This window comes from Lipotes vexillifer, unplaced genomic scaffold (assembly GCF_000442215.2).
Source record: "Lipotes vexillifer unplaced genomic scaffold, Lipotes_vexillifer_v1.1 scaffold222, whole genome shotgun sequence".
Classification (NCBI taxonomy): Eukaryota; Metazoa; Chordata; class Mammalia; order Artiodactyla; family Lipotidae; genus Lipotes; species Lipotes vexillifer.
In genome coordinates, this window is record NW_006784898.1 from 15,026 (window position 1) to 38,823 (window position 23,798).

At 44.6% G+C, this 23,798-nt stretch overlaps 1 protein-coding gene across 1 annotated transcript in view; it reads left to right on the forward strand.

The window, feature by feature from the left end:
• The first annotated feature begins 6,823 nt into the window (after positions 1-6,823).
• EGFL6 (EGF like domain multiple 6) overlaps positions 6,824-23,798 on the forward strand; it is a 27,567-nt gene continuing 10,592 nt past the window's right edge. Inside the window, 4 exon segments of the mRNA XM_007472194.1 lie at positions 6,824-6,863; positions 19,533-19,777; positions 19,779-19,863; positions 21,257-21,337. Of these exon segments, the coding sequence (XP_007472256.1) occupies positions 6,824-6,863; positions 19,533-19,777; positions 19,779-19,863; positions 21,257-21,337 (451 nt within the window).

A 23,798-nucleotide genomic window follows, 5' to 3' on the forward strand; every position in this document is an offset into this window, starting at 1 on the left:
ACACACACACATACACACACACACACACACACACACACACACACACACACAAAATAGGACAGGTAATAAAATGAATTTAACCTAGAAGCAGCAGCTCAGTAAGGGAAATAAAACCATCAGAAGTTATCTAATCATAGCTACAGCCATCCAGGGCTCTGTCTTATCTGCTGGGGCATAAGAACGGGACCTTCCTAAACTTGAAGGGCATCCAATCAAATAAGTAAAGGTGTCGCTCACCTCTGGCTCTTGGAGGGATTGCTAGGCAGTCTGCCCAGTGTATACTAACTGCAAAACACTGTCATGGTTTTGAAACACCTATGTTCCAGGAAAGCTTTTTGGGGTGCATGGGGCAGGTTTCTTTTTGACATCAAGCAAAAAATAAATCACCAAGCTCTTTGAGCACAGGGGTTCTTAAGAGGGAAGTAGAAGGAAGGACTGGACAGAAAAGACGATCTCCTCTGAAGTGAAGGTCGTTTTTCCAAGAGTAGGATGTAGTCTCAGTTTACGGAGAACACTTTTAAATAGCTGGGACAGCTCCAAACTGCAGTTTAGGGAACGAGTGCTTCAAAAGAACAGTGCTTTAAAAGTCCTGGCAAGGCAGCAAGAGGATGAAGAGTTGGTTTTGCATAGTTTTGAACACAGGAGTAAAGAAGCAGAGGCATCTCTGACTAAAAGGCCCTGAGATCCTATGGCATCAATGGGTCAGTTGCAGGGGGCAGGGGGTGTGGGGGCGATATTTCTCTCTCAACGTCTCCCAGGGCAGCCACCCCTCCCTACCCCAACCCCCTACTCCCTTCACCCTTCCTCCCTCCACTGTTGGGTCCCCAGGGACAGCACTTCTTAAGCTGGAGCGCTCAGGCACCATCTCTGCAGTCTGCATTCTTCCTGGAGCCTGGCAAGTTCTGGGAAAGAAAGGCAGGTCTGCAAGGCCGCTGGGGTGCAGTCAGACCTGGAGGCCTGGAACGGAACTGGAGCCCTGAAGCCCACCCACGTCCTTGAAGCCGAGGGAGGAACACGTCCTCCTGACAGTACTGCTCAGGGCTCAGCGTGCTCCCCACCCGACCGTGATCCATACTCACTTGAGGCAGCAAGGACTGCCTCTAACTGGCCCCCTCGATTCCACCTTGAGGTCCTCACACATGTGTGAGAGCGCAGGCCACAGATCTATTCAGTCAGCTGAGGCCAGTGCTGCCAGGGTCCCTCCAGTCCCATCCCCCAGCCCTTCCCTCTGGGACTGTATCTAACAGAAGAAAGAGCACAGAGGAATTGGCTGAATCAAGGGACCCGGGAGCCTGGGTATGAGTTTGAAGACCGAGAACCTAAGGCACAATTACATATTATTGGAGACTCTTGTGGGGTGTGTGGGGGGAGGTTAGAAGGCTGAGAGGCTGAGTCGACCTGGTGAGTCCAGCCCCAGGACACCACACAGGCCCGCCCCCCTTTCCCTGCCATCAGACAAGTGGTGCCGCAACTCCAGCCGGGACTCTGCACTTCCGCCTCCCTGATTCTCCTCCAGAAGAGCAGGTGGCCCCCCACTGAGGGCAGCAGCAAGACAACGGACCAAGTCCCCCTGCACTAAGGCGCTACTGGAAGCTCTTCCTGAACAGCAGTGCTGGCTTGGAGCGAACCCGTGCACCGCCAAAGTTGGTCTCGTCCCGCAGCTGATGGAAGCGGGGTTTAAGTCAGCTGCCCTGGCTTTAAATCAATCAGCCCCCCCTTTAAGTCAGGTGACCCGACTTTAAATCACTGTGTGCCCCTCAAGACTGCAACTTCAAAAGTTGGGAACTTCACTTTGATCCCAGCAGCTCACGTAGCTGAACGCACACTGTAGTCACCCCCAAGCCTGGCTTAGAGGCAGGGTATAAGGTAAGGGGATGGGCGTGCGCTCATGGTGATGAGGGTGTACTTCATGTACCAGAAGGGTCTAGGTACTCTGGGGTACAGCAAGCAGTGCACGATACATCAGCTCCCTGGCAAAGCTGTTGATGCACAGGGAGAGCAGGCACACCCACGCATGCAGAGGTTCCAGGACGGGAGCTGGGGCACGGCCAGCCGGGAGGGTGTGAAAGCAGAGGATCTGAGCCTTCTTGAGAAAGGCAGACACAGAGGACGGATGAGAAACAAAGACCAGATGAAACATGGATTCGAAAAACACACCCTGCTCTTGAAATTGGCGTGGGCGGGCACCCCAGATTTGAGTCTTCTTACTTGCCAGTACCTAGTGCTTTGGCCTTTGCCTAATTACTTATAAAATTACTGATAACATCTAACCCATAGAATACTGCATTTGTAGTGGTATTGCGTGTTAATGTTTCTATAGTGGAATAATCTTTTCTACAAGAAAAATATACACTATCTGAAATAAATTAAAACCCCTCTTCATAAAGTACTATATCGGACTTTCCTGGTGGCGCAGTGGTTAATAATCTGCCTGCCAACACAGGGGACATGGGTTCGAGCCCTGGTCAGGGAAGATCCCACATGCCGCGGAGCAGCTATGCCCATGCGCCACAACTACTGAGCCTGCAGGCCACAACTACTGAAGCCCGCACGCCTAGAGCCGGTGCTCCACAACAAGCGCAACAAGAGAAGCCACCGCAATGAGAAGCCCGCGCACCACAACAAAGAGTAATCCCCGCTCGCCGCAACTAGAGACAGCCCGCGCATAGCAACGAAGACCCAAGGCAGCCAAAAATAAATAAATTAATAAATTAATTAATTGTTTTTAAAAAGTACTATATCCTTCTGTACAACTTCTCTGGGAAGAACAGAGAGATGGCGTGGGAGAGTGAGAAAGACCAATATTTAGTGCACATCTCTCATGTGGGTGCTCTGCTGGCTCAGATACATTTATCCCCACTTTACAAAGGACGAAATAAGCTCAGAGAGGTTTAGCAATTTTCCCAAAGCCAAACAGCTATTGAGTGGCAGAACCAAGATCTGAACCAAGTCTGTTACCTTGAAAGCCTAAGTCCTCATCACAGCAAAACTCAATTAATATTTACATTTATAGAATTACATTGCAAACTGGGGGGTTCTTGGCACAATCCTGAATAAGAGTGAGAAAGAAAGAAATAGCATTTTTCCTATAGTCCACCAAAATTTTTGGAGCAGCTGCTAGATACCTGGCCCTTTTTGGGGTTCAGCATTCAGCGGTGATCACGACAGGAAGAGTCCTGCTTTCATGAACCATGTAGTGGGGAGGAGAGACGGGTGCAACTTGGGTGAGCGATTTCATCTTGCTGGGCCTCTGTTTTCTCATCTGGAAAATGGGACGGGTGTTCCTCATTTTGTGGGATTGTCCAGCCCTCACATTCTCTGATTCCATAAGAAGCATTTGTTTTCCTGTTTCTTTAAAATTCATTCAGGCCGTGAGCCGTGATGAATGTTGTTAGCTGCTCCCCAAATCACACTATTCCCACCCTTTTCCTGTGATCAGGTCTTTCCTGAAACATGACTCACAATCAGTCAAGTCACAGAACCTAAGTGGCACCCAGAAGAAAAATTCCAACCCTTGCTTCTCAGGAACTCTGCGGTCTACCTGCCAGGTAAACTTAACTCACCTGGCACAAGGTGGCCATCCCTGGTTTCACATCAACATGATCTCAGGCACAAACCTCCTTGTTTTTCCATTTTGTCTTTAAGTTACTTGTTGAAACAACTGTACAAATATGACAAAGATATAAAATCAGGCATCTTCTGCCCCCAGTGCCTACTAATAAATGATTTTCTGCCACTTTAATGATAAAGATAGAACATTTCAACATTCTGCTGCCCTTATTATTTGTCATTTTTGTTGATATTTGTACTGAATACATCTTTCAATATTTTAAAAATGAAACATTTATTTAGGTTGCTCCACACACAGCCTTTAGTGGTAAGGGTTTTGTTGTCATATTTCTACTATGTTTCCTTTAAAAATCATTAACCTATTTAAATGGATTAAGGCAATTCTATAGACATTTATCTTATGATATTGATGAAATGAATACCTAGAGGGCAGTAGTACAAGTTGATGGGACTTGAGAGCCTCTATTAGCACAGTTACGTATAAATATTATCTACATGTAAACCAAAGTACACGCCGAGTGAGATTCTCCGACTCTTTTTCACTGTCTGCCCCTCAAGCCTCTGAGAAATGGAATATTTCTTGCCATCTCAGTAAACAAAGGATGTCACAGTCATCAGCACTTGCAGCCCTCCAGTGTGAGCCGCGGGCCCTGAGGAACCCAGGATATGCAAATACAGAATGCAGGCCCCAGGGAGCTGAGGTGCATATCAAAGGAAGGATTTCAGTGAGCCCAGACTCTGGCATCTTCGCATACAAAGAAAAGCGCTACATTCCTCACGTTGGGAGAGCCGGTTTTCCTTAGTTAACAATCACCTTCTGATGTTCCCCATTACGTGCGCCAGGCCCCTGCCCTGTCCCCTCCCCCGGTACTTCAGCTCAGGGAGGAAGGAGCGCAGAGGGGCTCGGCTGAATACGGGGCCTGCGAGCCTCGGGAGTTTTCAGCCGCTTTCCCCGCAGTCAGGAGGAGGGGCGCTGACGCTGCAGCCGGACCCTGCGCCTCCCTTGCCCCGTTTCCCCTCAGGACGCTCAGGCCGAACCCCTCCCCACGCCCCCCAGGCCCCGCGAGCCAGGCCGAGGGCAGGGGTGAGAGGAGGGACCGAAGTTCCCCGGGACCAGACGCTGGGGGCCGCTCTTTCTACACAGCAGCGGCGGGTGGCAGCGAACCCCTGCCCCTCAGAAGCTGGTCTTGCGCTGCCGCCCGGGCACCGGACCAGGCCGGGGGGTCGGCGCCCACTTACCCGGCCCGCCGTCCGCACGACTGTCGCGGCTTCGGCCACCGGGGCCCCTCCAGAGCCGGCAGCCTCAGTGAGGCTGCCCTGCCCTCGGGCTCCGGGGCAGTTCCGTGACGGCGGAGGGAACAGACGCCGAACTGAGGGAGTTCCAGCTCTGCGGAAACGCCGGCTCCGTTCTGAGCGCAGGGGGTGGGACCGCTCTGCCCCAAGGCCTTCCGGGAGGGAGTGCGGCGCCAGGGAAAGGAGCCGCCTGGAGGGCAGGGCCCCATCGGGGGTCCTGGAGGGGCGGCCCGGCCTTGGGGCCCCGCCCACTGTGACCGCAGCCCAGGCCTTTTTCCTGGAATCCTACGCAAAAATGTTAGAAACACGGTCTACAGTAAATATTCACAAATGATTGTTGCTGCTGTGCTTACTATCCTATTAAAGGTGTAAAATCCATAAAACAGTTTTTCAAAATTAAATATGAATTTTTACCTTTCTAATTATGTCTCTGCTATTCACAATTGTTGTTAATGGATCAGAGACTGTGGCATCACTAGTTAAAAATGAGCTTGTTAAAAAAATAGAACTCAGGCCCACCGGACCTACTGAATCACAATCTGCACTTTTACAATCTCCCCAGTGTACTTGTGTACCCATAAATAGTTGCAAGGTACATTTCCACCTCGACATGTCTTTTCTATCTGAGAAATACACACATTTTATCCAATTTGATATAAATAAAACACTCAAAAATGCATATGCCTGTGTTGAAACCATCATTTTATCAATTCTTTTCCAGATAAGTATAGTCTCTATACTGGTTTTGTGGATCACATGCCATACTCTTTTCTTGTAGTTAGAAATAAGGTAGAGAAAGTTACTTTGTAATATATATATATACTAGTGGATAATTGAAGACACTCTTCTAAATTAAAACCAGTTCTCTTAACTTGCTGTTTTCTTCTTGGGTCACATCATGAACTCTTCCCGTGGCCACATGGCATGTGTACTTTTAATTTCAGGGACTGCTGACATTCCAGGATATGGCCATAGAGTTCTCTCAAGAGGACTGAGAATACCTGGCCCAAGATCAATGGGAATTGTACAGGGATGTGATGTTAGACAGTATAGGAACCTGCTCTCCTTGGGTGAGGATACCTTCCTTCCAGAATTCCTTATCCACCCACAGGGTTTAGAGTCCTTCATTTGTAGAATGGCTCCTGGAATCTTCTGCTTCCTACAGTAGGGTTTCAGACTGCAATGTTTCAGGAAATATTGGGAGTTTGTGGGTATAATTTATCTTATTCTTTTAAAATTGCAGCCTCCCTCAGCCGCATAGCACAGGGAGACCAGCTCGGTGCCTTGTGACCACCTAGAGGGGTGGGATAGGGAGGGTGGGAGGGAGGGAGATGCAAGAGGGAAGAAATATGGGAACATATGCATATGTATAACTGATTCACTATGTTATAAAGCAGAAAATAACACATCATTGTAAAGCAATTATACTCCAATAAAGATGTTAAAAAAATTTTAAAAATAAAATTGCAGCCTCCCTTTTAATATACTTTGTAACTGCTTGGGATGTGTCTATATGAACGGTGTACTATATGTTTCTGTTACAGTCCTTACAATATTTTGTTGTCTTATTTTCTGTAACAATTTTCCATGGATTCTTTGGGCTTAAGGTATATTAAAAGGGAGACTGCAATTCTGGGACTTCCCTGGTGATGCAGTGGTTAAGAATTCACCTGCCAATGCAGGGGACACGGTTTCCCCGGTCCGGAAGATCCCATGTGCCACGGAGTAACTAAGCCAGTGGGCCACAACTACTGAGCCTGTGCACCACAACTACTGAAGCCAGTGAGCCTTGAGCCCATGTGCCATTTATTTTTTGGAGAATAAAAGTACCTCTGAGTGATTAAAATTTAGACCAGCTAGTCAAAATGCTTTATCACCTGTTCTTAAAAACACTGATCAACGGAACAAGTTTTACTAGGGATAACAGTGTAATTGTATTCTGGAGTTCATAATCGGCAATATGGTTTATGACCTTGATGCTGGATCACGACATTTCAATGGTATAACTGCTGTTTACTGTCTGTTTGTTCAACGATTAAAGTCTCACATGATCTGAGTCCAGACTGAAGTCGTCCTAGTTGCTTACTGTCTATTGCAGATTTCTCCCAGTATGAAAGGCCAAGAGCAATACGGCTTACTTTACAAAATGTCTGCAAACTAAATGATGATATAATCTACATTCAATTAATTTATACATACCCTACTGTAGAACCGGGTTTGTTACGGTGGCAGAGCCCAGTAATTATGTAAAACTGAAACCTTTATCTGCACTGGTTCAAGTCCTCTTCCTAAGAATGTTTATAATCAACATTCTTTCACAAATGACCCAATTTAATTCACCATAGCATTCGTCATATTAACTAAATGGAAAATCCTAGGCTATATACAAATCCAGAAAGGGCCCAAAATCATCAGCCCCCATGGATTATTGCAACCCATTGCTGAGGCATTCAAATTGCTTATTAAAGAACCTCTATGTCCATCAACATCATCAATTTATATATTATTGCCCCAATGCTAGCCTTAACCCTGGCTCTCACAACATGAATTCCCCTTCCCATATCTTATCCACTAATTCACATAAATGTAGGCATATTATTTATATCAGCCATATCACACCCAGCCATTTATTCCATCCTCAGATCTGGATAAGCTTCACATTCAAAATATTCACTCACTGGAGCCCTAGGGACAGTAGCACACACAATCTCATATGAAGTAATGTAGCAGTTATTCCATTCTCAGTCTTACTGATAAATGGATCATTTACACTTTCAACAGTGATTATTACATGAGAACACCTATGACTAATTTTCTCCTGACCACTACCCAGAATTTGATTATCTCTGTAGTAGCAGAAATCCAATGAAGCCCCACTTGATTTAACAGAAGTAGAATCAAAACCTGTATATGTCTTCAATGTAGAAAATGTAGCAGGCCCATTCACCCCGTCCTTCCTAGAGAATATGTCAATTTCCTTATAATAAACATTTCCACAGCAATCAATTTTTAGGGGCATTCGACAATCCCTAGGTGCCAGAATTATATACAGCCCGTCATCATTAAAACACATCTAACGGGCTTCCCTGGAGGCGCAGTGGTTGAGAGTCCGCCTGCCGATGCAGGAGACACGGGTTCGTGCCCCGGTCTGGGAAGATCCCACATACCACGGAGCGGCTGGGCCCGTGAGCCATGGCCGCTGAGCCTGCGCGTCCGGAGCCTGTGCTCCGCAACGGGAGAGGCCACAACAGTGAGAGGCCCGCGTACCGCAAAAAAAAAAAAAAAAATCTAACAATCTCCTTTCTATGAATTTGAGCATCCGACACAGAAGTTTGATATGATCAACGTCTACATCTCCTATAAAAAGGTTTTTTTACTACTAACATTAGCTCGATGTATATGAGAGTTTTCACTACCTGTCACCATACCAGGCAACCCACCACAAACTTAAGAAATATGTCTGACGAAAGAGTTACTTTGATAGAGTAAATCATAGAGGTTTCAATGCTCTTATTCTTGGAATTAAATTCTTCCTAAGAATTTTACATTCCCCATGCTACCACTTTACACCACATGCTATATAGTAAGGTTCTCTAAGTAAGCTTCAGGCCCATACCCCCAAAATATTGTCATATATCCTTCCTGAACTAATAAACTCTCATTGTTTTTACTATCATTCTACTGACTATTATCTCAGGAAATATAATTGTATAACAAGCTCACACTGGTTAATGGTATCCCCATTCTAATAAATAACACGAACCCATAAGCTACAGAAGCATCCAACAAATATTTCCTAAAACAATCCACCACATCAATACTACTTATAATGGCTATTATCATTAATCTAATATACTCTGGTCAAAGAACACAAAGAATAACAAAAATCTTTAATCCAGCAGCATCCACCCTCATGACAATCGCCCTTGTCACAAAAGTAGGACTTTCCCCATTTCACTTCTGAGAGTCTGAAGTAACACAAGGCATTCCATGAACAGCAGGCCTGATGCTATTTACATGACAAAAGTGCACCCCTATCAGTTTTATCCCACATGTCACCATCCATCAACCTAAATATACTATTAATCATAGTGATATTATAAATCATAGCTGGAGGCTGAGACAGACTTAGCCATACTCACCTGGAGAAAATTACACCCTCCTCATCAATTGCCCATATAGGCATGAATATGCTGGCAGTGGACTTCAGTGTTCTGGTAAGTCCACTCGGTCATGGTGTCTTTGCTGTTCCCCATAACGCATTCTCTCCATGTCTACTTCCTGTTCCTCCCACTGTGTGTGTGTGTGTGTGTGTGTGTGTGTGTGCATGTGCGTGTGTGTGTGTGTGTGTGTGTGTGTGTGTTGGGGAGCTGTGAGATGCATGCACACAGTGTTTGGAAACTTACCTCTGCCTCAGGCTTGTCTTCTTGGCTAGTCAAACCACATCTCCAATTTTCACGGAAGCCATAGGCACTGTGCTTAAACTACAGCAAGCGTTCTGGAGGTTCTTCTGGTCACGACATATTTTCAAATACCAAAAATAAGATTTGAGGACAAGTGACACTGAGCAAATGCATCTCTTGGGATAGGCTAGGTTATGGTGCAGTGACGAGCAATCCCGAGTTGTCAGTGGCTCAGAACCACAGAAGGTTTTTAACCATGACATTTTCCAGAATGCACAACCGAAACAAAGTATGGAGCTGGCGTCACTTTATCATGCTCCTCAATCCTGTATTCACTTTTTTGTTGGCTAGCCAAGTCCCGTGGTTCTTGCGGCTGAATTCCTCAGTGCTCAGGTGGTAAACTCTGAAATCGATACAGCAAATGTATAACAAGAAAATGTCACTGCTGTCCACAGTTACAACAGCAATCACAGTTTCTTTGTCACTCATGCTATATCCGGAGAGAGTTGTCAGGGTGTTTCTTCTCCATGTTGTCACGTAGGAACCCAGGCTGACAGAGGCCCCACCATCTTTTGGTACCACGGTATCAATCTGAGGCCGTAGGGTTTCTCACAGCATGGAAGGAAGTGTGGGCAGTCACCCACCAGCTCTTACTTAATTCAGCTTGGAATCAGGGGCAAAAATATATATAATCCTGCTGTGCATCCCGAAAGAGAAGAAAACTAGAGATCGTGGTGAGACCCCGGAATGTCTACCAAGACAAGCCAGCAACGATTACAGCACCATCCCTCCCATGGCCAACCGTGTCCGACTGTGTTTAGTCACCCAGGTTTATCCTCTGATCATGTGCCTTTTAGCACTGGCTCATCACGTGCCTAGATTTGTTAACTGCCCTGACCCTGCTCTCTCACAGGCCCCTTAGCAGCGTTCCCACATGTTTCAATAAATACAGTCGCAAGCAGTCCCTTGACCTGTATCCCATCCCGTGCCCCCATCTGGCTGATGCTCCCAGTGACACAACAGAGCAGCCACTCAGTGATGGGAAAAATGAATGGTCCACACCATGACGGACACTGAGCCCCACACCCATAAAAGTTTCACCCTACCCCAGTGACGCTGGGCGAGATGACGTACAGAAGAATATAAACAAAGAAAATGAGTCTGGAAATCACATTCTATAAAGAACTGCCAAAAGAACCAGGCAGCATTTAACCTGGAAGGGAAAAAAAAGTGTTGAAAAGCAGACATTGTGCCTATAAATATCTTGACGAATGTAAAATAAATTTGCCTTCCCAAAGCCAAAGAAGGCCAGTGGGTGGGGTTGCATTCTCTCTTACAGATTTTCCCACTGTGTATCTCAGAGTGGAGCAGGGGACCCCGTGGAGTGGGGACCGGGGCCTCCGGGAGGGACTTCCACCTTGGGCTGGAGTTGAGATTCAGGGGCTACTCAGTCTTGATTCTATGGTTTCTGTCCCTCTGTGTAGATGTGCCCATGGTGTCCTTCTGAAACTTTATTCAAAGAAAGAGAGACTGGCTGCCTGTGCAGGGCTGTGCATGGGCGGGATTGGGGGAAAGATGCCATAATTTTGAGAGGCCCTCAGAGAAGAGATGGAATAAGTCAGCTTTCCACATAGGATCAGTGGTCAAGGGCTCCTTCACACCGCCAAATTTGCACATGTCTCTTCCGGCCTCACTTGTCTCAGGCGGTGTGATGTAATGGTCAGCAGCCCAGGCTCAGGGGCTAGGAAGGCCTGAACTTGAACCTAAGCTGTGCCCCATGCTGGCTGTGACCTTTCACAAGTTGCCCCCCCCCTCTAAACTCAGTTTCCTCCTATCCAAAATGGGGCTCCTGGTGGTCCTGTGGTGGGTGCTCATAAGGGGCCAGGCCACAGTCCCTTGAAGACCCCTAATTTCAATGACACGGGTGGACAGTTCTGTGCATGCCCCGAACCCTGGTGCAGTGGACTCTCTGCATCATGGCCCTGTGGCTTCCTCTAGAGGGTGCCCATCCCCCGGTAGGTACACCCCTGAGTTCACACCCCTGGGGACAGTCCTCAAGCAGTGAAAGCCAGGGGTCTGTGCGTAAATCCCCCAGCTTCCCCTGTGCAGTGGAACAGTTCTGAAGTGGGTTCTATGCTGGTCCCCAGATGTCCCCTGCAGGACTGAGCCCCAGTCACCCACAGTGATTACCTGCCCACTGAGGTACCTTTTTGACTTTTCTCCCTTCCCATCTCACTGTGCCCTTTCCCCCACTTCAGCCTCCTGGAACCACCTCCTAAGTAAACCACTTGCACCCAAATCCTCCTCTCGGGTTCTGCTTTGGGGGAGCCCACATTCCTCCTGGTAGCTCTCTCATAGGTTCGTTGTGAGATTTGAATGGGGTAACTAATATAGGTGGAGAGAGCTGGGCACATAGTAGATGCTCAATAAAGTTAGCTCAGGCTGTGACTGTTATTAGCACAATTTCAATCATATTCCTTAAGGTCTAGCTCCTCTTGACTCTGAAATCCTGTAAAAGTGAATGCAAAAAAGAAAATAATGTCGTGCAGAGAAAAAAACGGTGCCTTGGGAAAACACTTGTGTCAGTAAGTGGGCAACTCACCTCCACGTACCCACCCCTGCCCGCAAGCTAAAGAATCAAAGGGATTAGGAAGAAGTGGCCAGAGTAAATCTGGTGTCCTCTTCCTTCTCGATCATTTGCTCCCTCTTGAAACCACAGTGTGTTATCAACATCGAAATGAAGGCACTGTCTTTAAGCATGCAAGGGGGTAGGTGTTTGCAACCCGCGTTTTCGATGTTGTAGCCCAGTGTTTAGAAATTATAAATCCTACGTCAACTCAAACATTTCTTTTTAAAAAAAATGTTATTGGAGTATAGGCGATTTACAATGTTGTGTTAGTTTCAGGTTACAGCAAAGTGATTTAGTTATACATACACATATATTCATTCTTTTTCAGATTCTCTTCTCACATGTTATCACAGAACACTGAGTAGAGTTCCCTGTGCTATACAGTAGGTCCTAGTTGATTATCTTTTTTATATATAGTAGTGTATATATGTTAATCCCAACCTCCTAATTTATCCCTCCCCCACCCCCTTTCCCCTTTGGTAACCATAAGTTTGTTTTTGAAGTCTGTAAGTCTGTTTCAGTTTTTTACATAAGTTCATTTGTATCATTTTTTTGGATTCCACATATAAGTGATATCATATGATATTTGTCTTTCTCTGTCTGACTTACTTCACTTAGTATGATAATCTCTAGGTCCATCAGTGTTGCTGCAAAGGCATTATTTTGTTCTTTTTTATGGCTGAGTAATGATCCACTGTATATATGTATCACATCTTCTTTTTTCATTCATCTGTCGATGGACATTTAGGTTGCTTCCATGCCTTGGTTATTGTAAATAGTGCTGCAATGATCATTGGGGTGCATGTATCTTTTCGAATTATTGTTTTCTCAGAGTATATGCCCAGTAGTGGGATTGCTGGGTCATATGGTAGTTCTCTTTTTCATTTTTTAAGGAACCTCCATACTGTTCTCCATAGTGACGGTATCAATTTACATTCCCACCAACAGTGTAAGAGCGTTTCCTTTTCTCCACACCCTCTCCAGCATTTATTGTTTGTAGACTTTTTGATGATGGCCATCGTGACTGGTGTGAGGTGATACCTCGTTGTAGTTTTGATTTGCATTTCTCTGATAATTTGTGATATTGACCATGTTTTCATGTGCTTTTTGGCCATCTGTATGTCTTTGGAGAAACGTCTGTTTAGGTCTTCCGCCTATTTTTTGATTGGGTTGTTTGTTTTTTTGACATAGAGCTGCGTGAGCTGTTTGCATATTTTTGACAGCCCCAAACACTTCTTATGTCAAGAAAACTTAACGTTTTTCTTTGACCATCCAACTCTAAGTTTAGTAGAGGGGGGTGGGTAAAACAAATTTTTCCTGATTCTTAGAAACCTCAAATGCATCACAATGTTCTGTTTGATATCTGAAAATCATTCATTTTGTTACTATCCATTCTGCAGCAGAATCATTTCTTTAGTCTTTCGCCAGAATATTTATGTACAAGAGAAAGTTATCTTTGGGTCATTCACTGTATTACTTGCCCAGTCCTTTCCATTCTGCTTCAGTTGATTCTCTGTAAAATAAACAGCCATGTCTCTTTTAAAAATTGATCTTAAACTCTTAACACACATTGCTTAAAGGATGGCCAAAAAATCCACCCTTATGTGCAAAGAAAAGTCATACAAAAATGAGAGAATTGCATCCAATTAGCATCCAGCATTATAAGACGCTATGTTGTAAAATACATTTGTATCCATGTAAATTGTATTATGTAATAACATAGAAACTTTTATTATGAGTTCATTGTTTTGGGGAAAGTTTAGGCCCTACGTGGCAGTACAGAAGAGGAGTTAGTCAGTTATCCTTATGCACCATCTGTACCCAAAGGACAAAGCAACCTAAATGTCGATGTATGTTTTTTTTTTTTACTGTTCTAACGTATGTTAGTATTAACAATACACTGTTCGATAATTTGGTCTTAATTTGACAGCAGCTATGTGTCATTCTAAGGAAATCAAAACTTTAGTACTACCCCACTTGGGTAGTACCAGTCAATTTAGGAAAGGACCTAAAGTCATTTAGTTACCAGGAGCGTGGCTTCTGGAATCAAATTGCCTTGGCTTGATTCCTGGCTCCCTAGTCTACTGCCTGTGGACTGAAACTATTTAACCTTTCAGTGTCTCAGTTTCCACATCTACAAAATATACATAATAGTATCTGGCCCATAATATTGTTTTGATGATTACATGAAATCATCCGTATATAATCATAAACATTCACATATAGGGCTTAGCTCCAGCCCAGAATTATTAAATATTCGATAACCATGCACTAGTAATAGGAGTAATAGTGGCAATGGCTTCTTTACCAAAATTCAACAATTGTTCCCATTGGAAAGCAGGCTTCTTTAGTCATTAGAAATATGCTTTAGTCATTATCAATTCAGTTTATACAGAGCATATTCAAGAGCATAGGTGTCGCTACAACCAGGTCATTGAATATTTTTTTCTTTCAGTAATAACATAAACAGAAGTTTGGAAGTATGGCCTGGAATAATTTTTTTTAACTCAGTAGAAGATTTTCAACATTCTGGTGATGAAATCTAAAAATAATAGCAAACACAGGCCAAATATATGTCAGGCACTAATCTTAGTAATTGACATGTGATCACTCACTTCAGCCTCACAAGTACCCTCTTCTTATCCCAGCTTTATAAATGGGGAGACTGAAGTTAAATATGGCTTTGAGGACATAGGACAGAAGTTAAATATGGCTTTGAGGACATAGGACTAGAAGTTGTGGGGACTTGGGAGTCATACCCAGGAAACAGGGCTCCAGGGCTGTGTGCCTGAAGGCAGGATAAGTGTGGCCAGGACCCACGGCTACTCCTCTGGGGTGGGCACCTCTCCTGGACTCCTCCCCAGAAAACTCTCCTGGGTCAGCTTCTCAGCTATCCAGCCCCTTCCTGATGCCTGCACCTCATGGTGCAGTACGTTCCTCATTCATGATTAAGCCTCTCCACCCAAGACCACGTCTAAAGCTCAGATGAGAGGGGAGTTTCTCCTGACAGGTGATAGGAGATCATGTGGTGAACCTGGCACAGGTAAATGAATGTCAAAGTCATGTTCCTCCTGGGAAAGATGTTCTCACATCATAGTGGTCTTCTCTAAGCAAAGCAAGGATTTTCAGGTAGGTAGAGTTGTTGACAAAGTGGATATTTAGAGAAATCTCAGATCGCTCCGAAAGAGAAATTGGCAACCTCATTTACAGAAGACTGGCCTGTGGATCTGAAAACTCTGGAATTCCCTGTTTTTATGTCTGAGATCCCCAAATGTGCCAGATCCTCCTACTGTGGCAGCTTCCTCCCACGTTTGTGTATTCTCAAAAAAGATGTTGTGCTAATCAAGAAATTTTCAAGAGAAACAGTCATCAGCTGTGTCTTATTTGAAATAACAACACCTAGATACAGCCAAATCTATCCATTCATAGTTGTGCGTATGCATAGTTTGCTTTATCCTTGCCCCGGCTCTTTACATACTGAAGGAGTGAAATTGTTGGCACCACAAAGGTTGTGATGGTTTGATTTATTTATTTTTCTATAGGAAAAATCAAAACTTCAAAGCAGAAAGCAAAGGCAGGTGTTTAGGTTTGCCTGGTGTGGACTGAAACCCTCTCCTCATTATTTATTAAAGGTCTTCCGTGTTAGGTTACTGACTGCATAAAGGAAATTTCCAGGGAATGGGTATTTCCTGTTAATTTTTCATGCTGGGTCCTGGGAAAAGAATCAGAGACCCTTAGACAGAATTGCACAGTGGGGCCTTCAGAGGAAGGTGTATATATGCACATTACAGTCAGAGCTTATGCAACTTCTGGCAAATCAGCTGAAACAGGCCATCTGAAGTTCACGAAGATGAATAATGATGGATTATTTGTATTAGTAGTCATTGGTTTCGAACCTGTAACTACAGGCTGTCACATTGATAAATAACTAGGACATTTCATTGAAAAGAGAAATGTACCTCTTGTCATCACAACCTTAGATTGATTTCAAAGTAAGAGCAATGTATTAATTAGGAGTATATATATTGTCAAAGCATTTTTTCTTTTTCCTTTTGATTACACAAAATATTGTGGACCTCTTCTTATTTGTTTTTCTACCATTTTGGTACAGAACGAATCAGCCAAATGTTGGAGAAGGAACTGAGCAGAAGAGATTAAAATATTGCCAAGAAAAATATTCTAACAAACTCTCAATCCAATGTCTTTTTGTAATATTCTTTTTGGACACTGAAATTGGTGCCTACTCCCTTATTTCATTTCCCTCTGAACTCTATCCACGTTGTAGAATTGAGTGAATTGATTCAGTGGTATTAGACCCTTTTTGCTTACTCTTAGACTAGCACATGCCTAGATGTTTTATAAAAGGACAATATATTTGATTTTAAAGGTCGGGGTTTTTAATCTTTTTAAATAACTTTTTAAATTTTTTTGGCCACACCAAATGGCTTGCAGGATCTTAGTTTCCCAACCAGGGATTGAACCTGGGCCTTCGAGAGTGAAAGCATGGAGTCCTAACCACTGGACCTCCAGGGAATTCCCTTAAATTACTTTTTCACATTAGTTTGGATATTCTTTTTTTTTTATTGAAGTATACTTGATATACAATGTTGTATTAGTTTCAGGTATACAGCAAAGTGATTTATATATATATATATATATTTATACATATATATTCTTTTTCAGAATTTTCTATTATAGGTTATTAAAAGATAATTGTATATAGTTCTCTGTGCTGTACAGTAGGTTCCTTATTGTTTATCTATTTTATATATAGTAGTGTGTAGTTGAATACTCTTTATTATCACTATTTGATCCCCAGAAAGGGGGCATGCATCTTTAGACTCTAGATCTCGAGGAATTTGAGGCAGTTAGAGAAAAGTAACCCTTAACCCTAAAGCAGGAAGAAACATGTCATGGAAATAGGACTGGAAAAAGACTCATTCATCTGCTTTACCCTCAAATCTAGCTCTGCCCCTGGGTAGCTGATTTACATTGGGCAAGTCATTTAACGTTGCCCAGTTGCCTCATCTACAAAACAAAGATGCTGGGCTAAAAGACCTTTTTCTTCTACCTCTCAAGTTCTACACTAACATTTTCCCCCAGTGGTCACTGATCCTCTGAGGAGTATGAGGAATCACCCTAGAGATACATTTTTTAAGGTAGAACTACTTATATATACAAACATGACAGTATCTCCAGACATTCATGAATTAAAAAAGCAGTTGTCAAATAGTACAGAGAGCATGAGTCCATTTGTGTGAACCAAAATGAATAGTGTGGACAAAGTCTGAAGGATGATTTCCACCCTGATAACAGTGCTTAGCTCTGGGGAGAGCTCTAGAATTGGGGATGATGGTCAAAGGAGAGTTTGTTCTTATCCGTATGGTTTGTATTTTTTTAAATTGAAGTATAGTCGATTTACAACGTTGTGTTTGTTTCAGGTGTAGAGCAAAGTGATTCAGTTATACATACACACACACATATATATTCTTTTTCAGATTGTTTTCCATGATAGGTTATTACAAGATTTTTTTTGTATAAATTTATTTATTTTATTTTTGGCTACGTTGGGTCTTTGTTGCTGCATGCGGGCTTTCTCTAGTTGCGGCGAGTGGGGGCTACTCTTTGTTGTGGTGCGCGGGCTTCTCATTGCGGTGGCTTCTCTTGTTGAGGAACACGGGCTTTAGGCATGCGGGCTTCACTAGTTGTGGTGCACGGGCTCAGTAGTTGTGGCTCGCAGGCTCTAGAGCACAGGCTCAGTAGTTGTGGTGCGCGGGCTTAGTTGCTCCACGGCATGTGGGATCTTCCTGGACCAGGGCTCGAGCCCACATCCCCTGCATTGGCAGGCGGAGTCTTAACCACTGTCCCATCAGGGAAGCCCCATTACAAGATATTGAATATAATTCCCTGTGCTATACAGTAGGTCCTTGTTGTTTTTCTATTTTATATATAGTAGTGTGTGTCTGTTAATCCCAAACTCCTAATTTATCCCTCCCTTTCCCCTTTAGTTATCATAAGTTTCTTTTCTATGTCTGTCAGACTTATTTTTTATTTTTTTTTATTTTTTTATTTTTTTTTGCTGTACGCGGGTCTCTCACTGTTGTGGCCCCTCCTGTTGCGGAGCACAGGCTCCGGACGCACAGGCTCAGAGGCCATGGCTCACGGGCCCAGCCGCTCCGTGGCACGTGCGATCTTCCCGGACCGGGGCACGAACCCGCGTCCCCTGCATCGGCAGGCGGACTCTCAACCACTGTTCCACCAGGGAAGCCCCCTGTCAGTCTAGTTAAAGGTGCATTTTAAAAAATAATTTAATTTAGTGATTAGAAATAGGAAATGAATATAAAACTGTAAATATAGATGCCTCTCTATAAATAGTCAATAAGTAAAATCATTTAGCTTTTGATAGTAGTTGACTGAGGTGAAGAAATTCGAAGGGGAGAGAGAACAGGGAAGAAAAATTAGGTATGTATACATTGAATCAAAAATCACTGTTCTGGGGGCTTCCCTGGTGGCGCAGTGGTTGAGAGTCCGCCTGCCGATGCAGGGGACACGGGTTCGTGCCCCGGTCTGGGAGGATCCCACATGCCGCGGAGCGGCTGGGCCCGTGAGCCATGGCCGCTGAGCCTGCGCGTCCGGAGCCTGTGCTCCTCAATGGGAGAGGCCACAACAGTGAGAGGCCCGCACACTGCAAAAAAAGAAAAAATAAATAAAAAAAATAAAAAAATTAAAAAAAAAAAAAAATCACTGTTCTGGGGCTTCCCTGGTAGCGCGGTGGTTGGGAGTCTGCCTGCCCATGCGGGGGACGCGGGTTCGTGCCACGGTCCAGGAGGATCCCACGTGCCGTGGAGCGGCTGGGCCCGTGGGCCAGGGCCGCTGGGCCTGCGTGTCCGGAGCCTGTGCTCCACGGCGGGAGAGGCCACAGCAGTGACAGGCCTGCGCACCACCAAAAAAAAAAAAAAAAAAATCACTGTTCTGTAGGTCACAAATGGCCCATTATTGGCAATTTATATGGTTCAACATAATGCTAGCCATAATCTTTGAATATCACAGTTAAACAAATTACAGGACCACCTGGGCCACAGCAACTTTGGCGAATACCGCTGTGAGAGCAGAAATATTAGAGGATCCTGGAAAATCCATCACGTTGGAATCTGTAGCCCAGCTTGGTAGGAGCAGGTATTTCATTATCGTAGTCTCTGAAGCAAAACCAAAGTTTGTCCTCTTAACAATTAAAGTCGTTAAGATCCTACCGTAACATTGGAACTGCTTAAAACAGCTGCAAACATAGTTCTTCCTAAAATATCAAATGGTTAACCCTCATATGTGTTGATTCTGGTTTTTTTGTTTGTTTGTTTGTTTTTCTGTGGTACGCGGGCCTCTCACTGTTGTGGCCTCTCCCGTTGCGGAGCAACAGGCTCTGGACGCGCAGGCTCAGCGGCCATGGCTCACTTCCGCGGCATGAACCCGCGTCCCCTGCATCGGCAGGCGGACTCTCAACCACTGTGCCATCAAGGAAGCCCTGTGTTGATTCTGGAAGCATTCATGTACTGCACTTTGACGCTTTTTAAATGCTCCATTTTTCGTGAGAGATCTAATTACTGGCCAATGTGGAACTTCTCTTTTACTGTTGGTTTTAGTTATCCCTGAAAATTCTGTGAAGGAATTCCTCAGAGCACCTGGTACCATCAAAGACAGAATCAAGAAGTTGCTTGCTCACAAAAATAACATGAAAAAGAAGGTAAAGATGAAAGACATCGCAGAACCTGGGGGGACTCCTGCCCCTAAGGTTGACTCGCAGCCCTTCAACTCTGAAGAGAGCATTTCCAGAGATGGGAACCCTCATGGAACAAAAAAGAGAAATGAAGAGAGAAAGAAAGCCAGGAGGCTTTCTGGAGGAAGAGAAAAGAGATGAGAAAGCGCTGGCAAGCCATGTGCAGGAGGAGCAAAGCCTTCTGGGAGATGTGTTTTGTAAGTATCACTTCTGTGAATTTATACATCTTATGAAAAGTGCATTGTAGTTTCTCCTGGCAAATGAAAGAAAAAGGGAAGACAGTTTCACGCCTTAAGTAAGATGGGGTCAGCTTTAAGTCCTAAGAAGCAGGGTTCTCTATAAGGTCTGGAAACTTAGTCTTCCACAGATACGAAATCCAATTTGCTGCTGTGGGACGCGCGGAGTGTCAGGCCTCTCCCCTTGCCTGGGGGGTTCCCTATTTGATGCAGACCCTCTTTCTGCTCCCGGCCAAGGAAGCCCAGTTGTCCTGCCAGCACGGTTGTCTGAACGCCCAGCTTCGCATGCAGCACACCCCCATACCCCAGAGAGTGCCCCCTGGTGGATCTGCCTAGCTCTACCTTTTTCCTTCGTGGAGGCACTTTTTACAGGCACACTCATGAAAGGAGATTTTCAGAGTTGTGTGGTTATGATCTAAAAAGGCAAAATAGACAGTTGAAGGAAAGTTCTGTAGAGAGGTTAAGCTTAAGTTTTCTGCATGAGCTGGAGAAACTGCCCTTGTCCCTGGTGGCCGAGCAGAGCCCGTCACCAGCCTCAGCCCCTCCAGGGTGGTTTCCATGTTAACCCACCCTGGATCCCTCACACTGAGACTTTCCATTTCATTCTCACCAGGAGTCTGTCGCTCCCTCTATATTTTGTCTTAATTGTTCCTGCTCCATGGCTGTTGGATTTAACCAAATGAAAAGTAGCTCCAGCCCCACCTGTCCAAGAACTAGCATACCAATGACATTATCTCCATTAATAGAGTCAAAATCTCAAGAGAGTATGTTTCCAAAACCTGGTGGGAAGGGATGTGTTATTTAGGTTACTTGGGTGATGCTTAGGTCAACTGGAGCCACCTGTGGAAAAAGACGTTCTACATGAGGAAACTGGAACCAATATGAATGCTTTGGAAATGTTAGGGAAACACAGTTGTAACATATTCTGTCTGTAGAACACAGTTGTCCCTTGGTATCCATGGGGGATTGGTTCCAGGAACCCTCACAGATACCAAAATCCATGGATGCTCAAGTCCCTTATATAAAATAGTGCAGCATTCACATATAACTTACACACATCCTCCCATATACTTTAAGTAATCGCTAGATAACTTAAAATATGTAATACAATGTAAATGCTGTGTAAATAGTTGCCTGGCGCGCAAGGCAAATTCAAGTTTTGCTCTTTGGAACTTTCTGGATTTTTAAAAAAATATTTTTGACCTGTGGTTGGTTGAATCTGTGGATGTAGAGCCCATGGATATGGAGGGCCAGCTGTATATGATAAAACCCTCTTTGTTCATTCATTCATACCTTCTTAGCACGTGAGGCTTTAGGGTTTTTTTTTTTTAACTGATCAAGTGTTCATTGTTAGCCCCTAAGGTGAAGGAAGCAGGTGAAGTTGATCTGGTTCTGGTCCAAAGAAAAGCTACAACATCCCGACTGGAACACAGAAGTAATGCCTTCTTCTGAGTATACACTGTCTCACGGTGTCCCATGGTCCTTTCATCTCTTCATAGGATGAGGTGGTTGTGTATGGATCACTGCTTCATTCCTAAATACCCAAGGGAAAAATCGTTACATCATGATACCCAGCGCCAGTGTGAAAATAGGAGGTCCTTTTGTGATTAATACCAATGATTATGATACTGTAATGCTGTCTTCTCTCCACCTCTCCACCTGACACCTAGAGTAAAGAAGTGAGGCAGATCATTATATATGGAGATGGCAGAAAATGACTCATTTGCTTCAACTCCAACCCATGGGGGCCCACCACCTGAAAATCATCGTGTACTAAAATCTGGCCCTAAGTGCCTGTGTCAGTTACCTATTGCCACAGTAGCACTTTGTAACAGACAACCACAAACCCTCAGTGCCTATATCAATAAATATTTAGCTTTGTATGTGAGTCTGTGGGTTGGCTGGACAGTTCTGCTGATCTGAGCTGGTCTGGGTGGGGTTCGCCCATGTGTCTGCATCAGCTGTGGGCCTGCTCGGTGACTTCGCTCATCTTAGCTGTGCTCTCTCACAGGCCTGGGGCCTCAGGTGGGACACTTGGGCTGACTCTGCTCTGCTCCATGGGGTTTCTCATCCTCCCGGAGGCTAGTCAAGCTTGTTCTTGTGAGGCAGTGGCAGGGTTCCCAGAAAGAGAGCAGAGGCACACAGGCCTGGTCTAGGCCAGAACTGGCATAGCATTGGCTTCTGTCATACTCTATTGGCCAAGGCAAGTCATAAGGCCAGCCCAGTCTTAAGAGTTGGGGAAGTTACAACAGAGTTGTATTGCAGAGAGCGTGGACCCAGGGAGGGGTAAAAATTGGGACCATTTTTGTGATCATTCTAGCAAAGCCTCATAATCTGGAATTTCTTAGGCGTGATCCCTAATTTCCTCTGAGTTTATTTAGCACTTTCACTACCCTCGACAAATTACATGCGCATCTCTACACAGACATCAGGGAAAAGCCTACCTATATATGTATCCTTTTTACTTGGTGTAAATATGAATGCCTTGATCTCTTTCCTTTTCAAACTTTCACTTACCACTATACATGTCCTAAGCTTGCAGTAATTGGATTTCCTTCTGTGTTTACCCCGTGATTACATTCTCCAATTCTGTCCTTTTGGTTTATAGGACAAGCTCCACCATGAAGAAAGTACACTCCTCCAAATTTAATCTGAGAAGCTTCTACGAAAAACTTTCCAAAGGGTAGTGACGCATGACCCAACTCCTGTAGGCATCTTGTTTTCTTCCATATTTCTCCTAAGTGTCCCACGTTTTTGTTTGTTTGTTTGTTTGTTTGTTTGTTTTGCAGCCTGTGGGATCTTAGTTCCCTGACCAGGGATCAAACCTGCTCCCCTGCAGTGCAAGTGCGGAGTCTTAGCCACTGGACCGCCAGAGACATCCCAGTGTTCCGCTTTTTTCATTTCTCTGCATCAAACATCTTATTGCCCATTTTCCTGGTTAGAAAGAAAATGTTTTATAGCTCAGGGGTTAAGCTACCTTCTCTAGGTGCTTGGAACTTCTGCCCCAGCTCTGCTTTACACTTCTAAGTGACATTAATAAATTATTTGAGTCCTCTTTGGATCCCCAAATCAACCAGGTTTCTTACTTGAATTTTTCTTCCATAATCCTCAAAGAAACACAGAAAGTTTACAATTTTGCTTATTAGCTTATGCCTCTGATTTTAAAGGTCTTTGAATAAGGTGTCCGGAGTGCTCAGTCTTAATTAGTAGACTCAGGTGTGCCCCCCAACTCTCCACTTGCTGTTTGCCTTGGGCAGGTCACTTAGGCTTGTGATGTCTCATGGTTTTCATGTGTAAAGTCAGAATAAGAGCAACACTCCTCTCTAAGGTGCTGTCTTAGGCTGAGTTCCTCAAAAACAGGCCTTGAGACAAGAATTTGTGTGCAAGTGGTTTATGTGGGCGGTGATTCCAGGAAACAGTGGTTGGAGACCAGGGAAGAGAAGGAGGCAATAAAGGGCATGTCATTGAGCAAGTTTCCACTGTAGGTGCCTGGAGCTGTATCCAACTGGGGAATCTGGGAGCCACTGTATAGAACACATGGCTCAGAATTATCCTACTGGAGGGGCAAGGGAGCTGGGGTATTTATACACCAACTCCCATCTTACATTGATTGAAGGCCACTCCCAGGAGGGTGTTAATTCCCTGGTGCTCCTGGCCTGCCATAAAATCAGGGAAGGGCACCACTGTGGCAACTGGATCTCCATCCCAGTTGGACCCTCTACAAGACTGGAGAGAACCTGGATTCCAATCTGACTTCAGGTCCAGGTCCAATTCCAGCACTTAGTGGTCCCACCCAAAGGCAGGGAAGCAGAGGTAGCTAACCACCAAGTCCTGTCCATCACTGGTTGAGGACTCTCCCAGGGAAAGAGATCCCTGGGATTCTGGGCTGCCTGGCT